The 24,451-nt window shown below is 43.6% G+C and overlaps 1 protein-coding gene across 3 annotated transcripts in view; it reads left to right on the forward strand.

Annotated features, from left to right (window-relative positions):
- The window catches only part of LOC106577771 (neuroligin-2), a 335,052-nt gene that overhangs the window by 103,557 nt on the left and 207,044 nt on the right, over window positions 1-24,451 (forward strand). For all 3 annotated transcript variants that reach the window (XM_045701405.1, XM_045701404.1, XM_014156101.2), the window contains one exon: window positions 22,533-23,498. In XM_045701405.1, coding sequence (XP_045557361.1) covers window positions 23,000-23,498 — 499 coding nt within the window. In that variant the 5' untranslated portion in view covers window positions 22,533-22,999. The remainder of the gene's footprint in view (window positions 1-22,532; window positions 23,499-24,451) is intronic.

Below are 24,451 nucleotides of genomic sequence, written 5' to 3' on the forward strand. Positions count from 1 at the left end.
AAAGCTGATGGGATCCTCCTCTTTTTAATAGAGGCCATCACTCTGTTTTCTCCCGCAATTGCATAGCCTATAGAAATGTTGCGCAACATGAGCTCATGGGCTCTCATGAAGTGTTTGATTAGATTTTCGAATACATTTGCATTGATGTTAGAATGATTAGAGGGACATTAGAGTGCTGAGTACCAGGCAGTTAGCACGTGTGGTAGGCTACTAATGACCATCAGCAGCATCAGAGCTTGGAGAAGCCTAATTACTGTGACTAAACGGTCAGATGGAATTTGACTGCCTTCATGACTCGTGACCACCGGTGTGGCTGTAATAAGGTCACCGTAACAGCCCTATTCACCTCCCACTGGAGGGCCTTGAGGATCGTGGACAGAGAAATTCTCGTACCAAGCCCTGATGCAGCCGGTCAGGACGCGCTCGATGGTGCAGCGGTAATATTTGTAGAGGACCCGCGGTGGCATGCCAGATTTCTTCAGCTGCCTTAGAAAGTAGACGCACTGTTACGCCGTCTTGACAAGAAGGGTTGTGTTATTGGTCCATGTCAAGTCATCGGAGAAGTGGACGCAGAGGAATGGGAAACAGCTGACTCTCTCTCCTGCAGTGAGATCGGTATTGTTAGATGGGCATGATAAAAAGGTGGTGGTAGAAATGATGGGCAAATACACAAGCTGTTTGTTCTTTGGGGTTTGGTGGTCAAAAAACCTCTGTCCTTTCCAGAATGGCGATATAGTACTAACTACACCTGTCTAATGTACAGTATACTGTATGACTTGTGTAGCATTCCCTATATGTCTTACCAGGCCATGGACTGGACTCCAGCCGCCTCTAGAGAGAGAGATGTGTGTGTGTGTCTCATCTCCAATCACGAGAGGGTCGTTGTTCCTCGCCTCTCGCCTCCCCCACAATGCAACAGAGGCTCTGGCTCAGCCGTTAGAGATTTAAGGGGGGGGTGGATGTGCACCGAGCATCTCTTTGAAACCGCTCCCATGACAGGGGAGAGCGATATAGGGATAGAGAGGGAGGGAAGGAAAGAGCAAGTGTATTAGTACGCGAGGGGGAGAGAGAGATGGAAGGAGGTTGGATGGATGGTGGAGAGGGAGAACGAGGGATGCGATGCCTCTTCTTCTTTCCTTTCTGTGCTGTATGGTGGCGCAGTGAGTTGCACCCCTGCTCTCGGCATCTGTATTTGCGTCATCGTATAAAGAAGTGAGTATATTGTCGCACTCCCCTCTCTGCCCTGTCTCAAATTACAGCAGGGGCTGGGAGCACTTATCAAACATTAAAGCGCGAGGCAAGGGCTGCTGTGTGTGGAAAAGAGGGGCAGGGGAAGAGAAAGAAATGGAGAGAGAGAGAAAAAGACATAAAGCGAGAAGGAGAAAATGAGTGGGGGAGAGAGTGAAAGAGAGAGAGGGAGATGGAGAGAGAAAAAAAACCCTCATGAGGGAAGAAAAAAACGGAATAACCTACTTTCTGACTGCATCGTCGCTCAGTGCATATGTGGGAACTTAACGAGTCAAACACACACACGCAGTCACACACACACAGACAGACACACGTACATGCACACACACACACACATTCACGCACACATACTCACACGCACATACACATACTGACACCTCACACACAGTACACTCATAATAAATACAGGACTTTTGTAGGATGCTGCCCAAGGGGCTAACTGCCGCCATACATATTGCTGTCACACACACACACAGACACACACACACACACACACTGCCGTGCAGTGCCCAGGCACAGCTAGAAGCTTGAGGATGACTGAAGACGTGTTGTAATGTAAATACATAAACACCTCTGTGATTAATGATGGGCCATTACCACACAGCTGTGTTAGGAATAAACTCGCTCCCTGACATTCTGTGACCCACCCCTTGAGGAGTACAGTACAAAGCAAGCTGCTACTCACATCCTCCATATATTGTATACAGTGCCTACGGAAAGTATTCAGAACCCTTGACTTTTTCCACATTTTGTTAAGTTACAGCCTTATTCTAAAATGGATTAAATAAAAACAATTCCTCAGCAATCTACACACAATACCCCATAATGACACAGCGAAAACAGATTTTAAGACATTTTTGCAAATGTTGTACAAATAAAAAACAGAAATACCTTATTTACATAAGTATTCAGACCCTTTGCTATGAGATTCTAAATTGAGCTCAGGTGCATCCTGGTTCCATTATTTATTTGTATTTTTTTTTGGTTCCATTGATCATCCTTGAGATGTTTCTACAACCTGATTGGAGTCCACCTGTGTTAAATTCAATTGATTGGACATGATTTGGAAAGGCACATACCTGTCTATATAAGGTCCCACAGTTGACAGTGCATGTCAGAGCAAAAACCAAGCCATGAGGTTGAAGGAATTGTCCGTAGAGCTCCGAGACAGCATTGTGTTGAGGCACAGATCCGGGGAGGGTACCGAAAAATGTCTGCAGCATTGAAGGTCTCCAAGAACACAGTGGCCTCCATCATACTTAAATGGAAGAAGTTTGGAACCACCAAGGCTCATCCTAGAGCTGGCCTCCCAGCCAAACTGAGCAATCGGGGGAGAAGGGCCTTGGTCAGGGAGGTGACCAAGAACTTGATGGTCACTCTGAAAGAGCTCTAGAGTTAATCTGTGGAGATGGAAGAACCTTCCAGAAGGACAACCATCTCTGCAGCACTCCACCAATCAGGCCAGCTGGAAGCCACTCCTTAGTAAAAGGCATACAGTATGACAGCCAGTTTGCCAAAAGGCACCTAAAGACTCTCAGACCATGAGAATCAAGATTCTCTCGTCTGATGAAACCAATGATTAAATCTTTGGCCTGAATGCCAAGCGTTACGTCTGGAGGAAACCTGGCACCATCCCTATGGTGAAGCATGTGGTGGCAGCATCATGCTGTGGGGATGTTTTTCAGAGGCAGGGACTGGGAGACTCGTCAGGATCAAGGGAAAGATGAACGGAGCAAAGTACAGAGAGATCCTTGATGAAAACCTGCTCCAGAGCGCTCAGGACATCAGACTGGGGTGAAGGTTCACCTTCCAACAGGACAACGACCATAAGCACACAGGCAAGACAACGCAGGAGTGGCTTCGGGACAAGTCTCTGAATGTCTTTGAGTGGCCCAGCCAGACTTGAACCTGATCGAACATCTCTGGAGAGACCTGAAAATAGCTGTGCAGCGATGCTCCCCATCCATCCTGACAGAGCTTTAGAGGACCTGCAGAAAATAATGGGAGAAACTCCCCAAATACAGGTGTGCCAAGCTTGTAGCGCCATACCCAAGAAGACTCTAGGCTGTAATCGCTGCAAAAGGTGCTTCAACAAAGTACTGAGTAAAAGGTCTGAATACTTATGCAAATGTGATATTCCCTTTAAAAAAAAAAACATCTATTAGCAAAAATCTAAAAACCTATTTTAGCTTTGTGGGATATTGTGTGTAGATTGATGAGGGGGAAAACTATTTAATCAATTTTGGAATAAGGCTGTAACCTAACAAAATATGTAAAAAGTCAAGGGGTCTGAATACTTTCTGAAGGCACTGTACGGTGCTCCTCTCCTTCCTCTCTCGCTCTTCAGTCGTTTGCTCTTCAGTGGTGGAGCCATCGCCACAACGCCACATTATTTTCCCAAGGAGCCGAGGGGCGAAGGCCCCTGATTCGTCAGAGAGGAGAGAGAGCGAGAGAGGGAGTGGAGATGGACAGTGACCGAAAGGTTGCTGGTTTGAATCCCCAAGCCGACTAACCCTAATTGCTCTTGATAAGAGCATATGCTAAATTACTTAAATCTAAATATACTGATCCCAGGGTTTCTGTTAGCCTGCAATTGCCAGATTTTGGTCGATAAATAAAACTGTTGCCAGCCAACTAATTGATGGAACTACCAGTCGATGTAAATACATTTGAATGTCATGCTTATTGGTCTATAGGTCATTTGCATAATATAGTGGAATTAAATTGGCGTGTGTGTATTTTCATTAGTGATCATGTAGCCTATTTTATTTATCCAACACCACACGCGCACAGCATTCAGAGCCTGCGTGCAAGTTATGATTTTCATTTGCGCATTTTCGTGGAACGGTTTCATTTCAATAATAGTGTTTTTTCAAAATCATTGTCACTTGGTTAAACACAAACATCCGAATTAAAATGGGAATATCGAAATGTTCAAATTCAACTAATGCGAGAGCCCCAGCCTCTGCCATATGGACAGATTGAAACACCCTGATCCATTGGCCGCTAAAGAAATGAGAGCATAGAACTCAGATAGCCTATAGGCCAATGCAGCAGTAGGCCTATAACTTCCATTGTCAACTAAGTCAAAATACATAAAGCCGAGAAATAAAAAAAAGTTGAAAATATAATAAATTCAAGTTCTTTCAATTGCATTCATCTCTCTACTCCGCCTGTCATGCCTCCCTTTCGATCTGTCTTGAGCTGCTATTTTTATCAATTCCCCATGACATATGTTTACTACTGGTGACATACAGTATGTCATGGGGAATTGATCAAAATAAACAATCACCGAACGCACAAGAATTGGCGGGAGACAGCTGAGGGCATTTTTGATAGTTGAGTTCATGCATTCTGGAGAGGGACTCGCCTATATATTCGCCACACATCCCCCCCTTTCTTCTTGGTTCAACATTTTCAATTATACTCAAGACACATTATCTTCACATATATTTTAGTTGCTTTTCACTGACAGCCGCAATTCAATAATCAGATAGGTCTATTGCCGCGCGCTCTACCCAAATTGCGGGCTACCCAAATAGGCCTACAAGCTTGTTATTTGAAACAATCCACAGCTCAGCTAATGATTTTCGATTACTCTGTGGCTAAATCATGCTTTTTGGTGAAGTATTTGAAATGATTGAATTTCTTTCTGTATAGAATAGACAGGAATAATTATATAATTTTGGCACATTTATTTCAATTTACTTCCCTAGCCTATTCGACACGGCGCCTATGAAAGACTTCCTCATATCCCATTTATCTCCAGTTTTCACATCAACTTACTTTCGTTGTCCAGAAGGCAAAGGCACAATCCTAGTCATATTAGTAGCCCATCCTAGTTGTTGCGTCTTTAAATTCCTCCTCTTTCATATCTGTCACATGGAACCACTCTCATCAGGTGTGCTGTTTAGAATGGAGTTTTCCCGCAAATTGCATTTTGGCAAATGTTTGAACATTTAGTTTTATTGGCTGCTTCATTACAGGAGTTGCTTGTTCTGTTAAAATGAATTACCATAATCTAAATGTGATTTATGTCATTCTGAGCACCGTGGGTGGACGCACTAATGGGTTACGCACCAACGCATATGGGCCGGTACATTTCTCAAATGGCAGGTAAATTAAAATCTTCCTGGTCACGTTGTCCGGCGCTACATTTTCCTAACGGAAACCCTGACTGATCCCCATATTTATTCATTTGTGCTGTGTCCTCCATCTCGCCTCTGCAGTTAAATCAACATGGCGCTCCAACACAACCACTGGATTAGAGGAGGGGATGAATATTCATTCACATGCTATTAGATATCAAACAGGAAGAGAGAAAGACAGGGTACACAGTATATTGTTAGTTATGGATCTATCGTGTTATTGTGTGTTTTCTGGACGTTGGGAAGCCCAGTAATAATTGCCTAGTGGGGATAAATAAAGTCAATTTAATTTAATCGAGAGAGAAAGAAAAGACTGCTGTTTCTTGCGCATTGGTGGTGCATCTGCATTAGGGTTGAATAGCGGGAACCGGGTTACCGAGATTTAAACAACTGCGAGAAACGGCTAAATTATAATACATTATTTCTATGAACAGCATGATGTGAAATGGAACTGTTAAATTATATGCCTAAATCTGGCTTCTCTACGGCCTTCTCTCTGCTATCTGCATGATCAATCATGGGTGGGGACAGAGCGCATCTCAGTATGGAGCTCAGTTCACAATGCATGTATCATCTCATTATGGTAACTATTCCTGTGACAGGTAAGCCTACAGCTACATTTGCTGCAGCATAGCCTATGATACAGTAATATAAGGAATGAATGCGCGTCTAATTTCCACAAATCCCACCTGGCTTGCGGGGCTCACGTTATTTTTTTCTTAGATGATTTTGTAAAATTGCAGCAGCAGTTTTAAAACTAGAATAAATCAGTGTGATCATGAGCATTCTCTTGCAGTCTTCCTCTCTCTACATCGATTCCAATCAAATTGTATCCAAAATAGATAATCTGGTTCAAGATATATATATACAGTTGAAGTCTGAAGTTTACGTACACTTAGGTTGGAGTCATTAAAACTCGTTTTTCAACCACTCCACAAATTTATTTTTAACAGACTATAGTTTTGGCAAGTCGGTTAGGACATCTACTTAAAATGACACAAGACATTTTTCCAACAATTGTTTGCAGATAGATTATTTCACTTATAATTCACTGTATCACAATTATATATACATACAGTACCAGTCAAACATTTGGACCATAGTGTCTTCGTGAGAGAGTAGGTGAACAGATGATCTCCGCATGTGTGGTTCCCACCTTGAAGCATGGAGGAATTTATTATAATAATGTTTTTATTTAACCTTTATTTAACTTGGCAAGTCAGTTATGAACAAATTCTTAATTACAATGATGGCCTGTCCCTGCCAAACCCAGACCAATTGTGCGCCGACCTATGGGACTCCCAATCACGGCTGGATATGATTCAACCAGGGACTGTAGTGTCACCTCTTGCACTGAGATGCAGTGCCTTAGACTGCTGCACCACTCAGGAGGAAGAGGTGTGATGGTGTGGGGGGGCTTTGCTGGTGACACTGTCAGTGATTTATTTAGAATGCAAGGCACACTTAACCAGCATGGCTACCACAGCATTCTGCAGAGATACACCATCCCATCTGGTTTGGGCTTAGTGGGACTATCATTTGTTTTTCAACAGGGCAATGACCCAACACACCTCCAGGCTGTGTAAGGGCTATTTGACCAAGAAGCAGAGTGATGGAGTACTGCATCAGATGACTTGGCATCCACAATCACCCAACCTCAACCCAATTGAGATGGTTTGGGATGAGTTGGACCGCAGAGTGAAGGAAAAGCAGCCAACAAGTGCTCAGCATATGTGGGAACTCCTTCAAGACTGTTGGAAAAGCATTCCAGGTGAAGCTGGTTGAAAGAATGCCAAGAGTGTGCAAACCTGTCATCAAGGCAAAGGGTGGATGTTATGAAGAATCTAAAATATATTTAACACTTTTTTTGGTTACTACATGATTCCATATGTTATTTCATAGTTTTGATGTCTTCACTATTATTCTACAATATAGAATAGTAAAATAGTAAAAATAAAGAAAAACCCTTGAATGAGGAAGTGTATCCAAACTTTTGACTGGTGCTGTATGTATATTTATACAATGGGTGGGTCTAATCCTGAATGCTGATTTTGTTATTTTTTTTATTGAATTTTTTATTGAATATTAAAACATACAAACTACTTTCAGTGAAGCCGCTCAACATTTACATTACATTCAGTCATTTAACAGACTCCCATCCAGAGCGACCCACAGAAGCAACCAGGGTCAACGGCCAGCTCAAGGGCACGTCGACAGATCTCCCACAAGGTCAAAAATGGGTACCCGAACCAGCCACCGGCCCAATCTCCCAACTGCCAGGCCGCCAGGCCACCAGCCCTCCAAGATCCCCCCCACATTTCCCCGAGAGCTGACCCTCAACCATCCGAGACCCCCCTCCCCAGCCCCAACTCCATGCACCAGCAACCAACAAAATGAACAAAAGAGAAAAAAGTCAAAGGAAAACAGAAAACATCAATGCAAAACCAAAAGCCATCAAGGATAACAAAAATCATAACAGCAAGGCCAACTGAATACATTTGAGTGCATGTATGGCACTATTTACAAGTGTGTGTCCGTGTATGTGCAGGTGTGCGTTTGAATGAGAGTGTGTGTATATGCATGTGTACACGCGTACAAACACTTGCGCGGCATCAGCCTTAGGCAACCGGGCATTAGCTGTAACATTGTTGCCCCTTTGTCATTTAAACATACTTTTTGTTTTGTTTTATTTTTACTTAATTTTTTAACTTTTATCTTTGACCGTCATTCTATCCCCCGCCCAGCAACTCCACTCCCACTTGTCTCCAATTCCACATCCCAACTCTCAGCTTCCTTCAGCCCATCCCACCTATCTCTGCTGGCCACCCTCTTCGGATTTCTACGCACCATATATCTTTCAACTATGCTGTGATGTTTAACATACAACTTGAATCTATCTAATTGAACAGAATCCACAGATAGTGAGTTGAAGATAAATACTTTTACTAAGAGTATTAGTAATTGACTTACCAGGTCTCTCCAGGTCTCCCAACAATGCTATTACTATGGTCAATTTTAGATTAATGTTATGCATTTTCAGCCATTCCTGAACCTGAGACCAGAAGCAGGCTACCCGAGGGCAATACCAAAACAAATGGTCTATTGATTCTGTATCCTCACAACAACATCTGCAGAGCTGTGATGATGACTGTATGCCCCAAATATTCAACATTTTGTTGGTGGCAAAAAAATCTGTACAATAATTTCAGCTGAAAATGCTGATTGGTTAAAACTGCATTCCAGCCCGTGTCTATTACCACCAGCTAAATCTATGACGTTTAAATCCCTATTTACTCTGTTCCATCTGACTGCGCATTCCAATGTCTCATCAGCCCAGCCAAGTAATTTATAAACTTGATCTCCATTATAAAAAGCATTTAGACATTATCTCACATGTCTTTTAGACTAAGATTTAGTTTCCAACAGAGGAGATTTGTATAAACCTTGCTGTCTGTCTCTCTGACATTTGGCAACATTGTTTCAATATTGAAATTTGATCTCCAGCTGTCCCGTAGTAATGAACGTGTTGGGAGTCGGGACAAGACAGCGTTTCTCAGCCAGTTGAAGTCATGAATCAGCTGGCATAATTTTTTATGGATATATGTAAAGAAATGTCAATTGGAAAAAGGTGAAACAAAATGAAATGCAGTTAGTTTGATGTCTTTCCAGCTTCAGTTTGAAGTGATTGTTTTAGCTGTGTTGTTGGCTAGCTCCTCTGAACAACAGTGACCTGACGAGAGAACACATTTTCTATGCCAGGTGAAAATACGCCTCATTAGCTCACTGTTATGGTGTATCCAAATAAATGTCACTAGAAAACAGCTTCAACAATTGCAAATGCAGCTATTGTTGTTATTCTGGCTGCACTGTTTGACGTGACTGTAAGTTAGCTGTTGTTGGCTATCAAGCAAAGGATAACATCATTGCCAGCCAGTATGGCAATGGAACATTTAGAACGAACGACAGGGTCACGTCTCTGGCAACCGAACCAATAGAACAAACGACCAGCCGGTTTGGGTAGAAACCCTAGATTTGTGTCGGGACTATATCTTGTGGAAGGATGAAATAGTATGATTAAATTCATAAAAATAATGTTTTTAATGAAAATATGTCAATCATTATTGTAATATGTTGGTAACCCGTTGTATAAAAGTGATAATGCCCTCTAAGCCGGTGTTTGGAGGATTTTGGCACGGCTTGTTGGCCCTCGACTTCATCTCAGGCCTAACAACAACTGTGCCAATATATCCTCCAAACACCGGCTTCTCGGGCATTATCACTTAAATATACACTGAGTATTCAAAACATTAGGAGTGCCTTCCTAATATTGAGTTGCACACCCTTTTGCCCTCAGAAAAGCATCATTCGTCGGGCATGGACTCTACAAGGTGTCGAAAGCATTCCACAGGGATGCTGGCCCATGATGACTCCAATGCTTCCCACAGTTGTGTCAAGTTGGCTGGATGTCTTTTGGGTGGTGGACCATTCGTGACACACACAGGAAACTGTTGAGCGTGAAAAACCCAGTAGAGTGCAGTTCTTGACACACTCAAACCGGTGCGCCTGGCACCTACTACCATACCCTGTTCAAAGACATTTAAATCTTTTGTCTTGACACACATACACAATCCATTTCTCAATTGTCTCAAGACTTAAAAATCCTTCTTTAACCTGTCTTCATCTACACTGATTGAAGTGGATTTAACAAGTGACATCAATAAGGGATCATAGCTTTCACCTGGATTCACCTGGTCAGCAGGGGTTCTTCATATTTTTGGTATAGTCAGTGTGTATATATATATATACACACAGTAGATAGAGTCCTACCCTACATCTGTCAGGTAATATATTAAATACAGTATGAGCCTTAAATTTAGCTAATGAATGATGCATAAGCTTCTAACTTATAGCCTCTGTCTCTTGCATTATACGCACCTGCTCTCCACTGTCCTCTCTCCTTAACAAAACGCTCCTTAGAGCTTGTAGTCCCAGGAAAAGTTAGACTAGAATAGCTTGCTGGATTTTTTGTTGTTGTTGCATTTCTTATACTAATATACTCTTCGGATAGGCATGCAAGCTCTTGTTTGCTGAATATTAAATACAGCAGCCAATAGAAAGAAGTTTGAAAGAAGGGAGAACTTGCGATGGCGGTTGGCTATAGCAGTTTATTTATCCTGACCCATAACCATTCACTGTTTGTGATGAAAGTCAAAGCCGTCTGCATCTTATTCTAGTCCTATATTATTCAAGCATGTCATTACAATGATGAAGATAAAGACAGCAACACTTTTTTTCATTTAACTGTTGAAAGCGAGGAAGGACTGAAGCAACAACAGAGAGAGAAAGAGGAAGGAGGCTAATATGCACATCGCACAACATTAGGGGAAATATTATGAGAGGTATATATGCGTCAGCCTACTAATTGTATAAATGTAAAATAGCCCTATTATATTTAAACATTTTAATTTGCGAGCCTATAATTGTGACTTTGTAGGCCTGCACCAGCATCACATATTCTCTCCCAGCTTCATGGTTTGAACGTAGTACATAATTCCAGTCCATATAATATACTGCTCAAAAAAATAAAGGGAACACTTAAACAACACATCCTAGATCTGAATGAAAGAAATAATCTTATTAAATACTTTTTTCTTTACATAGTTGAATGTGCTGACAACAAAATCACACAAAAATAATCAATGGAAATCCAATTTATCAACCCATGGAGGTCTGGATTTGGAGTCACACTCAAAATTAAAGTGGAAAACCACACTACAGGCTGATCCAACTTTGATGTAATGTCCATAAAACAAGTCAAAATGAGGCTCAGTAGTGTGTGTGGCCTCCACGTGCCTGTATGACCTCCCTACAATGCCTGGGCATGCTCCTGATGAGGTGGCGGATGGTCTCCTGAGGGATCTCCTCCCAGACCTGGACTAAAGCATCCGCCAACTCCTGGACAGTCTGTGGTGCAACGTGGCGTTGGTGGATGGAGCGAGACATGATGTCCCAGATGTGCTCAATTGGATTCAGGTCTGGGGAACGGGCGGGCCAGTCCATAGCATCAATGCCTTCCTCTTGCAGGAACTGCTGACACACTCTAGCCACAAGAGGTCTAGCATTGTCTTGCATTAGGAGGAACCCAGGGCCAACCGCACCAGCATATGGTCTCACAAGGGGTCTGAGGATCTCATCTTGGTATCTAATGGCAGTCAGGCTACCTCTGGCGAGCACATGGAGGGCTGTGCGGCCCCCCAAAGAAATGCCACCCTAAACCATGACTGACCCACCGCCAAACCGGTCATGCTGGAGGATGTTGCAGGCAGCAGAACGTTCTCCACGGCGTCTCCAGACTCTGTCACGTCTGTCACATGCTCAGTGTGAACCTGCTTTCATCTGTGAGGAGCACAGGGTGCCAGTGGCGATTTTGCCAATCTTGGTGTTCTCTGGCAAATGCCAAACGTCCTGCACAGTGTTGGGCTGTAAGCACAATCCCCACCTGTGGACGTCGGGCCCTCATACCACCCTCATGGAGTCTGTTTCTGACCGTTTGAGCAGACACATGCACATTTGTGGCCTGCTGGAGGTCATTTTGCAGGGCTCTGGCAGTGCTTCTCCTGCTCCTCCTTGCACAAAGGCGGAGGTAGCGGTCCTGCTGCTGGGTTGTTGTCCTCCTACGGCCTCCTCCACGTCTCCTGATGTCTCCTGGTAGCGCCTCCATGCTCTGGACACTACGCTGACAGACACAGCAAACCTTCTTGACGCAGCTCGCATTGATGTGCCATCCTGGATGAGCTGAACTACCTGAGCCACTTGTGTGGGTTGTAGACTCCGTCTCATGCTACCACTAGAGTGAAAGCACCGCCAGCATTCAAAAGTGACCAAAACATCAGCCAGGAAGCATAGGAACTGAGAAGTGGTCTGTGGTCCCCACCTGCAGAACCACTCCTTTATTGGGGGTGTCTTGCTAATTGCCTATAATTTCCACCTGTTGTCTATTCCATTTGCACAACAGCATGTGAAATGTATTGTCAATCAGTGTTGCTTCTTAAGTGGACAGTGTGATTTCACAGAAGTGTGATTGACTTGGAGTTACATTGTGTTGTTTAAGTGTTCCCTTTATTTTTTTGAGCAGTGTACAATGCAGGACAGTACAATCCACACTGAAAAAATATTTATCCTACTGGAGCTTGTTTCATTGATTTACTCAAGAGACCACAGATACATCTATGGGCGTTTATATTTTAACTGTCGTGCGCAGTGTGCGGTAGCCCACACAGGGCATTCGGAAATGTGGAAAAAGTCAAAGGGTCTGAATACTTTCCGAATGCCTTGTATATCATAGGCTATGTGTTGGATAATGGGACAAGTCTGGGAATTTTTTGGGGTTTGGGCTTATAAAATGTCTTTTAATGTCCAGTTGATAAAATGTTTTTAATGTTTGCCTCATCGGGCTCAGGTAGCATCAGGGTAATATGTTCATGCTGATCAAAGCTCTAATCAAATCCAGACATATTTATATTCTTTATATGTTTAAAATGACATTCCAGTTTGGGGCTAGAAATACCGTGTTACCCGGGAGAAAAGTGAACATTTGTAGAATGTCGGAAAAATATTTAACCCTAATCAACATCACTGATTTAAATCAAACATCAACGACAACAATATCGCTGATGACGTAACATTCTGATACAATTGAATGTGTCATGCAACCCATCTGGGGGAAATCTCCCTCTGCCTCTGTCTCCCTCTCTCCATCTCTTCTTCTATACCATCCAGTGCCTTGTCCCCAGCCTAATCTGCACCTCCAGTTCCGGTGGCCCCTCACCATTCCCGGTCCCCCCAGCCTTCTGTCTACTGCCCTGGGGCCACAGCCCATCAGCTCCCTGGGTCCTCACTATACGCTCCATATGTCTGCCTGGTAATGTTCACTTCCAATGATAACATACTGCTGGCTGACTGATGGCTGATTGGAGCTACTGTTGGGCTCGGGGTCATTACAGCTCAGTCAATTGAACTCAGTCAATTCAATCTAAGTTAAAGTAAATGTAGAATGTCGGCTGGCTTTAAAAGCTGGAGTCCGTACCTGTTGAAACCGCCACGTCCGTTTGGGATATTACAGCAACAAAGAAGTTACTTCAAACAACAAACACAGTTTTTTTCCCCCTTTGACATCATCACACATTATTGCATGCGCGATAGAACAACAGAGTGTGTATTTTTTTACACGTTGCTGGAGGCTCCGCTCCTTCTTTTCATCAACAAAACAACAACAATAACAAATGCGCTGGGGGCGAACAGTGGTGCGGTTTCACATGCAGTCAAATGACCAAATCTCCCTCTAGTGGCCTCATGGGTGGAACGTTATTCATATTTTTCAGAATTAATTTTCAAAAATACATTTACACTCAGAAAATCTGGTATTTCTATGTCAAATTGTTTTGTTATATTTCAGTCTTCTGTGATGTATATAAAGTGTAATATTGGGATGCAAAGTCAAAATGTAATTTCACCTCTATATCTGACATGGTACAGGGGTCCTCTTTTTTTAAGCCCATAACCATGTGTGTGAGGTGTATACTTTTGTTTCAAAGTAGATTTGTTTATTAAGACTACCAAGAATCACTCTGTGTGACCCTGATTTAGCCCACTGCAGTACAATGTTAAATGATATGCATCATAGTGCACGTTTTCAAAGGTAAGTATAAGAACTGGTATTCTGAGGGCAAAGTCAAACACATATTGAGATAGTGAAATATCTATGATCACTTGAATCATCTATTTTAATAGCACCCATCTCTTAAAGTACTGTAACAGTAACCACCCAGGGCCCTTGGCCATGTTCTCTACCCTACTGAGCAGCTCTTCTCCTGGCCTTAAGCGGTGTCATCCTCGACCTCTCCTGGTCCAGCTAGCACATAACGTTCTGAGAACCATATGTTTCATATAGCTTGGTGAGAGCATGGTTGTCGTATGGTTATTTTGCATACAACCTTCCCTCAACTTTCTGGGAATGGTGTAGGATAGTTGCTTGACTGTGGAACATTCTCAGCACATTTAAGGAACTTGACAAAAAACATTAATTTCTTGTTATTTCATTACTTTAACAGAATGTTTCCTAAAAGTTGAAACATGGTTACATTTAATTAACATTTTGGTAATGTTCTAGGAACATTCTCCAACTGGTTTGACATTAGGAATGTTCTGAAATAGTTAATAGAATGTTAAGAAGCAACATTCTTCTGTGGGAATTTCATTACTTTTGCACAAGTTAGGTTCTCCAATTTTTCCAAGAACGTTAAGAAAATGTTCCATAAAAACGATAAGAAAACTTCAGTAAGTTTCAAAGAATGTTTTAAGAATGTTATATGAAAACACATCTACATTCCGTTCTCAGCATCAACAAAACTCTCTCTATCCTCTATCTTTAACAAGTGTGTTCAGGTGTGTTGGCCACACCCACTAATTGGCCACATCTGATCTTAATGAGTGCTTGTTTCCTTTGAAATGGGGTCTGTTTCAATAGACTAAAATGAACAGCTTTGTAGGAGTTTAAAAAAAACATGGCATGCTAGCTCCATCCTGGTGGCACTGTGGACTAATTCCATGGATAGACAACACAAGATTATAGGTTCAAATCTCACTAATGCCGTGCCACAATAAATTAAAAATAACTGTGTTTGCATGATTAATGCCTCAGCAAATTAACTTCCATGTGTGCTTGAAGTTCAAAACAGTTAACCCCAACTAAACTAGCAGTGCTATTAAGTCTTATTGAAACATTCAGTGAAAGTTTTAAGAAAGTTATTCGAAAACATCCAAATAACCTGTAATTTCTTTTCTCAGAACGTTAATAAAACCTCCCAGGAAAACTTTCAGGGAACATTGGTAAAACGTTCTCAGAACCTCGCTGCAACCTAAAAATGTACGTTCCCAGAACAGGCAAAATGTTCCCTTCCATTCTCAGAAACCGTACATTTTTTAGCGGTCGGGAAACGTATAGCGTCGTTGCCAGTACCAATGAGAAACCAAAAATGTACATTCCCACAACTTCCAAGGAACCAAATGTGCTAGCTGGGGTGTGTGTGTGTTTTATTAGAGTGTGTGTGAGTGCAATTAGCCCCAGCTGATTTCTAGAGTCAGTCAGGACTCAGACAGAAGGGCAGTCAGAGAACAACGCTGGGGCTGGCTGTGACGCACTACCACCCGCCCAGGAACTAGTGAGAGGCAAGCACACTTGGGCAGACACACACACACACACACACACACACACACACACACACACACACACACACACACACACACACACACACACACACACACACACACACACAATTGAAGTAGGAAGTTTACATACACTTTTGCCAAATACATTTAAACTCAGTTTTTCACAATTCCTGACATTTAATCCTAGTAAAAATGCCACCTTAAGTCAGTTAGGATCACCACTTTATTTTATGAATGTGAAATGTCAGAATAATAGTAGAGAGAATGATTTATTTCAGCTTATATTTCTTTCATCACATTCCCAGTGGGTCAGAAGTTTACATACACTCCATTAGTATTTGGTAGCATTGCCTTTAAATTGTTTAACTTGGGTCAAACATTTATTGTAGCCTCCCACAAGCTTCCCACAATAAGTTGGGTGAATTCTGGCCCATTCCTCCTGACAGAGCTGGTGTAACTGAGTCAGGTTTGTAGGCCTTCTTGCTCACACACACTTTTTCAGTTCTGCCCACAATTTTACTATGGGATTGGGGTCAGGGCTTTGTAATGGCCACTCCAATACCTTGACTTTGTTGTCCTTAAGCCACTTTGGAAGTATGCTTGGAGTCATTGTCCATTTGGAAGACCCATTTGCGACCAAGCTTTAACTTCCTGACTGATGTCTTGAGATGTTGCTTCAATATATCCACATAATTTTCTTGCCTCATGCTGCCATCTATTTTGTGAAGTACACTCCCTCCTGCAGCAAAGCACCCCCACAACGTGATGCTGCCACCCCCGTGCTTCACGGTTGGGATGGTGTTCTTCGGCTTGCAAGCCTCCCCCTTTTTCCTTCAAACGTAACAATGGTCATTATGGCCAAACAGTTCTATTTTTGTTTCATCAGACCAGAGGACATTTCTACAAAAAGTACAATCTTTGTCCCCATGTGCAGTTGTAAACCGTAGTCTGGCTTTTTTATGGCGGTTTTGGAGCAGTGGCTTCTTCCTTGCTGAGCAGCCTTTCAGGTTATGTTGATATTGGACTCGTTTTACTGTGGATATAGATACTTTTGTACCTGTTTCCTCCAGCATCTTCACAAGGTCCTTTACTGTTGTTCTGGGATTGATTTGCACTTCTCGCACCAATATACGTTCATCTCTAGGAGACAGAACGCGTCTCCTTCCTGAGCAGTATGACGGCTGCGTGGTCCCATGGTGTTTATACTTACGTACTATTGTTTGTACAGATGAACGTGGTACCTTCAGGCCTTTGGAAATTGCTCTAAAGGATGAACCAGACTTGTGGAGGTCTACAATTTTATTTCTGGGGTCTTGGCTGATTTCTTTTGATTTTCCCATGACGTCAAGCAAAGAGGCACTGAGTTTGAAGGTAGGCCTTGAAATACATCCACAGGTACACCTCCAATTGACTCAAATGATGTCAATTAGCCTATCAGAAGCTTCTAAAGCCATGACATCATTTTCTGGAACTTTCCAAGCTTGTTAAAGGCACAGTCAACTTAGTGTATGTAAACTTCTGTCCCACTGGAATTGTGATACAGTGAATTATAAGTGAAGTAATCTATCTGTAAACAATTGTTGGAAAAATGACTTGTGTCATGCACAAAGTAGATGTCCTAATCGACTTGCCAAAACTATAGTTTGTTAACAAGAAATTTGTGGAGTGGTTGAAAAACCAGTTTTAATGACTCCAACCTAAGTGTATGTAAACTTCCCACTTCAGCTGTACCTGTTATCTACCTGTGGACCTCTGTGTTATATCTGTTGTATGTGTCTATCCCTTGCCCCAGTGTGTATCAGATATATCCAGTGTATGTGCGTCTGTTTTCCTGCATGTCTGTCTGTGTGTATCAGGTGTATGGGCGTGTATGTGTAGACAGATAAGACGTAACAAGCAGAGTGATGTGGCCCTTGTCTCTTGTCTCTCAGTCTCTTTCCCCCATAAGGCTCTGGTCAAAAGTAGTGCACTAGGGAATAGGGCCATTTGGAACACAGCCCCCTCTCTGTCTGTCAGACAGTGATTCATCTAACCAGTAGCTGGCTAATGAGTGTCCAGTCCCCTCCATGCTCCTCAGAGCTAGACCCAGAGCCACTGACCGTCGGCAGAAACCATGCTCTCACACAAGCTCAAACCCTGTAAATATTTTCTTTTAACTCTTGCCGTCGTATTGTTTCCAATTTTGTGCTCTGTTGGCCCGAAACCTCTGAGTCACCCTCCCTGAAGTGAAGTGTTGAAGTGTGTGTGTAGCTGTCTACAATTCTCCCACCAACCCTCATTCTCCTCTCATGAATCACTTCTGTTCTCTCTCTCGCTCGCACTCTTTCTCTCTTTCTGTCTTTCTCTCTCCCTCTCCCTCTTTCCTGTCCTTTCTAACTCTAGTAGAATTGGCATCCTATCAGACCATTCTTGCTGAGAGTCTTTTACCAGTTCAGTGAATGGGGATTTGGGGAGAATCACCAGTGAATTAACATTACAGTAACACACACACACACTGCAAGATCAGATAATAGCAATAATAGATAGTAACTGGCTGGTGAGTAGATAGGTAGTAGCCTTCCAAGCACTATTGACATTGTTGTGTGTAAGCAGCAGAGAAAACATGTATCTAAAGAGTGAGAGAGAGAAGAGAGAAGAGAGAGAGAATGGTGTGGGATTAGAGAGAGAAAGAGAGAATGGTGAGAGATTAGAGAGAGAAAGAGAGAGCAATAAAGAGAATGATGGAGAGAATAGAAAGAAAGAGAGAGAAAGCGAGAGAGACAATGGTGAGAGAATAGAGAAATAGAGAGAGAGAATGGTGAAAGAATGTTGAGAGAATGGAGAGAGAATAGAGAGATGAAGAAAGAGCGAGTTGAGCGAAAGAGAGAATGGTGAGAGAGAAAGAGAAAGGTGAGAGTTTGCAAACAAATCATCAGGTCTGAACGAGAGATATGGCAGTATCTGATTGCTGTCTCTTCAGGCTCTCCTTTCCTCTCCTCTCTCTCTCTCCCTCCACCGTTGACTTTCCCACTGAACTCTCGGTCAACTCATCCCTCTCTTCCTCCCTGGCGGACAGACAGAGAGATAGAGGAGCGGTGATGGGGGGACGATACCATAAAAGAAAATAAAGAAATAAAGAAGGGAGACAGTTATAGTGACAGTGGTGTGAACTGCTGCTGACCTGCCCGTTGGCATGGCCAACCTCTGTCTTGAGCTGTCTGCCTGCTGTCACCATGGTGACCGACCAGCCGCCCCGCCTCAAAGAATGCCGAGCAGCCGTCCTGTCACAGGAAGGGTCAGACTGGGTCGCCCACTCTGCTCTCTCTTCCCTTGTCACCCGCAGAGACTAAAGGGGCAATCTGCTCCCTCAATCACTGTCTTCCACCGTCACTGTGTCAAGGCTTTAGACTGACCTCCCCAACACTTAGACCAAACACATACATAGTGTCAGGTAACTACACCGTCTCCACACTGTCAACTGAGATTTTGTCATCATTTGTTTTGTAATTAAAACGAGCTCAGCTGATTTAGAACTGAAAACTCTGAGCCTTTGGAAGTCATGATGAGATGGACAGAGGGATGAAAGAGTGGAGGGCTGGAGGAATGAAGGGATAAAGGGATAAAACACAGTGCCCATCAAAGTAATTCTTCAAGTATACCATGAGGGGGGGGCAGACGGACAGAGACAGAGTGACAGAAAGAAATGCTTTTATTTTCACACTGGCGGCTTGCCAACACCACGTCAGTGTTGTGCCCCCCTTTTCCCCGTAGGACAGGAGAAAATACTATTCTGATGTTGTGTTCCCTCATATGAATCATGTATGAGTGTGTGTGTGTGTGTGTGCGAGCGAGCGAGTGTATTCAAGTGGGAACTACCTAACAAAAAAGTGGCCCACTGGTGTGACATCTCTGATGTTGGAATATTGCCGTCCCTGGCTCTTTCCCCCTGCTGCTCCTCGGCAACCCCCCCCCCGGCAATGCTAGCTTGGCCAATTAGGCTCCATAATTGAAACAATTATCCAATTAGAAGCCTCTCAGATGGGCTCTGACACCTGGCTGTCCCTCAGGCAGCCTAACATCTGCCAGTACTCCGATGTCCACCCTGGATCGTCCTCTAACCAAGCCCCAGGACGGAGTGTTGATCTGGGCCACATGTGTCCTCCACCCTGGAGGTCACCTTGACCATTATTACACTGATCAGTTTAGCAGGGTTACAAAGTCCTTAGGTAGTTACGATCTGCCTTGAAATCAGTTCCATATTAACACTCAATGGATGTATCCTCTCTTTGCGATATACCTTCCTGATCTAAGATGAGACTTCCTCTCTTGGCCTCTTTTATGTGTTTTTGAGCATGAAAGTTGAATGTGTTGTGGCCTGGTGTGTTATTGGGTGCGTGGGTAGGGTTTCTCTGGTGTCTCCTCTCCACTCTCTGAGGTTTAATTAGGAGAAGAGAAACCACACAGAGACTATAGACCCCCCCCCCACACACACACAGGAATGTTTAAACACACACACGGATGCGAACAGGCACACACACACACACACACATACTGATGCACACACACATACACTGGAAAATGTGCATACACACACACACACACATACAGTATAAGAATGGAGGCACACACACAAACTGGAACGTGTGTCCTCAAAAGCACGCATGCATGCACACTCTAGGGGCTAAAAGATTTGGATAAAGACTGGGAGAGAAAATAATAGGAATGCGGAAAGAAGAATAGAGGGAGAAAAGAGAGAGAGAGGACACACAAGGGAGCGATGGAAACAGACAGAAACATAACAGGATGGAATGTACAATAAAGTGGGGACAAGGAATATAACAGTCGAGACACGGTGAACATTTTCATTGTATTCCAATTACACACCCCACAGTCACGCTAGCTTTACAAGGCACATCATATCCGCAATGCTTTTCTACCCCAAACTGCATGAACTGAGATAAAATACAGTATCATTTCCTTGAACCAAAGAAAGAGTATTTTTTTCACAAAACCAACTCCCATTATTTGCATCGACCTATCTGTGTTTAAATTCATCGCACCATCAGAACTCTGCTTCCATATTAACTCACCGTCTCCTCTGCCTCAATTCCAAATACAAATAGCTTTATTGGCAAAAAGCAAACCCAGACAGCTGAAGCAATAATACAGTTAATGAGGACATTAAATGGAGCAATTATGGGCTGGTTATAACCCAATAACAAGGGACAAACTGGAGGGACTAAGGGAGTGTTCCAAATGCCATCCTAATCCCTGCATAGTGCAGTACTTCTGACCAGAACCCTATGGGCCCTGTTCAAAAGTAGTGCACTATATAGGGAATAGGGTGCCATTTGGTACGCAGCCTAGGAGTACAGCTTGACAGTAACATTAATGATGAGAGAGAGAGAGAGAGAGAGAGAGAGAGAGAGAGAGAGATCTTTGGAACACTGGAATATAAGAGGCAAATCTCTCTCTCCCTCTCAATTCAATTCAAGGGGCTTTATTGGCATGGGAAACATACAGTACCAGTCAAAAGTTAGGACACACCTACTCGTTCAAGGGTTTTTCTTTATTTGAAATATTTTCTACATTGTAGAATAATAGTGAAGACATGAAAACTATGAAATAACACATATGGAATCATGTTGTAACCAAAACAGTGGTTGGGTCCAATTGTGTTGCTGTCCTGGGGCTCTGTGGTGTGTGTTTGTGTTTGTGAACAGAGCCCCTCGACCAGCTTGCCTAGGGGACTCTTCTCCAGGTTCGTCTCTCTGTAGGTGATGGCTTTGTTATGGAAGGTTTGGGAATCGCTTCCTTTTAGGTGGTTGTAGAATTTAATTGTAGAATCCAGTGGTTTCTGGTAGTCTTTGATAGTTGATTCTAAGATTTGTATTTGATCATGTATATCTTTTTGTTGTTTGTTCTTTGTTATACTGCTAAAAAGATTGGAGAAATGGTTTATCCATACATCTCTGTTTTGGATAGTCTCTTTTTCTCTCCCTCTCTCCCTTTCTCTCTCTCTCACTCAGTATGTGTGTGCAGATTGGTGCATTCCCATGTGTGTATATACTTATTGATGTGTGTGTGTGTGTGTGTGTGTGTGTGTGTGTGTGTGTGTGTGTGTGTGTGTGTGTGTGTGTGTGTGTGTGTGTGTGTGTGTGTGTGTGTGTGTGTGTGTGTGTGTGTGTGCGTGCGTGCGTTTGTGTTTGCATGCCGCAGCTGGGATCCAAAGCATCCGGAAGCTTCTCTAAGCTGCTTATAAACAGCCACTGTTGACCATTGACCCTTACGGTCAGTGAAAGACCGGTCTAATCCAGTATCGTGTGTGTGTGTGTGTGTGTGTGTGTGTGTGTGTGTGTGTGTGTGTGTGTGGGCCCCTGTGTGTGTGAGTGTCCAAGCGTGCATCCTTCTGAGTGTGTGCGTGTGTGTGTGTGTGTGTGTGTGTGTGTGTGTGTGTGTGTGTGAGTGAGTGTTTGTCAGCTTTGCCACAGCTGCCTAATAGGAAATGAATATCTATAACTATTGAGGCATCAATAGCGTCTCCATGGTGATTACAGCGCATAATAAGGACTAAGGATGGATCAGCGATGATCATAGAGGGCTTGGATGAGCGATATGATTATGTCTATACTTTAGTGAGTTATCTTTGGAACACTGATGATGATGAATCCCCACATAGATGTATTGGAGCTGTCACTATGTGTAGGGGTTGTTTTTATGGGTGAAATAAGTCAGAGAAGATATTGATATTGATATAGATTTTCATTCCCAGTACACTAAATGACTTACAGGTCATTAGCTGGAAATTCACAGATAGCAATACAGACATGAATGATGGGCTGTACTGATTGGTAGGCCATCTGTGATATCAAAAGTAATCCTTAATCTGTTATTTTCTCCTCTTCCTTCTCTCCCCCCTCTCTTCTGCAGGGTCCGTTTGTGACGGCGACAGTTGACCAGGAACTGTGACCGCAGACATCGACCGTGATGAGGACCGTACAGGAGGATGGAACGTAACAGAGTTCTGACCGTGGAACCGTTCTCGCCCGCGACCGTAGAACACCAACACTGACCACAACCACACCTTCTAAAGACCGCCCGGTCTCCCCCTAACCCCCAACCTCTCCAGCCCCCTGTATTACACTGCACCACCCACACCACTCCACTCCTCCTCCACCCCTCCTCCTGTACTCACTCCCTCGCTCCAGACCTCCACCCTTTCTGAGGGTCCACTTTTTCTTTCATAAACACTCTCAACTACCCCTTCTCTCTTGTTCTCTTTCTATTCCCTTTCTCTCCAATATTCTATATCTTCATGAACATTGAGTCCTCTTTGGAACCCTAACATAGACGGACGATAATCATTGAGTTGGAGGTGGAGTCTATAGCTATCAGTCATGTATCTTTTCCCTCTATCCCTGTGTAAGCCAAATGGGCGGGGTCTCAGCTTTAGTCCCCGCCCCTGCTGCAACATGGCCGACACCTGTCTAGTCTGGCTGTTGGGCCTGGCTCTCCGCCTCTCTCTGACCTCCTGCCAGAAGATAGACCCCGCCAACAAGCTGCCCACGGTGACCACCAACTACGGCAAGCTGCGCGGGCTCAAAAAGGACCTGAACAACGAGATCCTGGGCCCGGTGGAGCAGTACCTGGGCGTGCCCTACGCCACCGCGCCCATCGGAGACCGCCGCTTTCAGCCGCCCGAGGCACCGGGCTCTTGGCAGGAGATCCGCAACGCCACGGCATTCGCCCCGGTGTGCCCGCAGAACGTGCACGGCGTGCTGCCGGAGATCATGTTGCCGGTGTGGTTCACAGACAACCTGGATGTGGCAGCCAGCTACATTCAGAACCAGAGCGAGGACTGCCTCTACCTCAACGTCTACGTGCCCACCGAGGACGGTGAGTGTCGGGTAGGGGTGGTCCTTCTCTCCCATAGGGGGCGCCACTCATGTCTATCTATACACCTACATGGGGGTAGGAGGGTGAGGATGGGAAGGGGAGATGGAAGGTGGAGTGGGATCTGTCATTAGATCTTATCTAATTATCTTATTTTAGTCCTTTTTTTGTCCAGGGTGAGACATAAGGCTACAACAATCTTTTTTTTTTTTTTACCCAAAACATATCTAAACCCCCTGAAACCTCACTCTCCTTGCCCAAATCATTTACAAATGTTTTTCGTGAATCTTTCTTTGGTTCAGTAGGTCTGGGGCATGAAGATGAAGTTTGATGAGCGGTTACTTTATGAAACCTGTTCTACTTGTCTAAATCATTTTCAGACAATTTTAAGGTCTTCTCCCATTTTCTTTTTAGAGGTGCCACTGAGCTATGTCTGAGTCTGGGCTGAACAAGGTAAGGGGAGAGGGAAGGAGGAAAAGCAGGGGCGGACTACGACCAGTAACCGGCCCTCACTTTTCTAATACACTGCCCCATTCTTTTCCTCGAGGCCCCCACACTGGCCAATTTTTTCCATTGAGGTCCCCATTTCTAGCCAGATAATGATAATTTTCTGTGAAAAGTCCAAGTTAGACAGGCCCACTTGGCTAAAAATGGACTAGCCCATCTAGCATTTGCCCAAAATGCCAGATGGCCAGTCCGTCCCTGAGGAAAAGTAAGGTTTCTTCTACTGATTCAAACCCTCCTTGCTTTGCCTCAAAATAATTTTCTGACAGTTGTGTCAATCTTCGATGGTCTGGGGTGCAGGAAGGGAAGGAGAGGAGGACAGAGTTTCTTTCAACTCAACTGTCATCTGTCACCAGAAATACTTTATCTAAAACCTCCCTAGAAACTTCTCTCCTTGCTCCAAATAATTTCCAAATTTCTTTTGCCAGGGGAATTAAATCTTTTCATTTTTC

This window comes from Salmo salar, chromosome ssa18, assembly GCF_905237065.1.
Source record: "Salmo salar chromosome ssa18, Ssal_v3.1, whole genome shotgun sequence".
Lineage (NCBI taxonomy): Eukaryota > Metazoa > Chordata > Actinopteri > Salmoniformes > Salmonidae > Salmo > Salmo salar.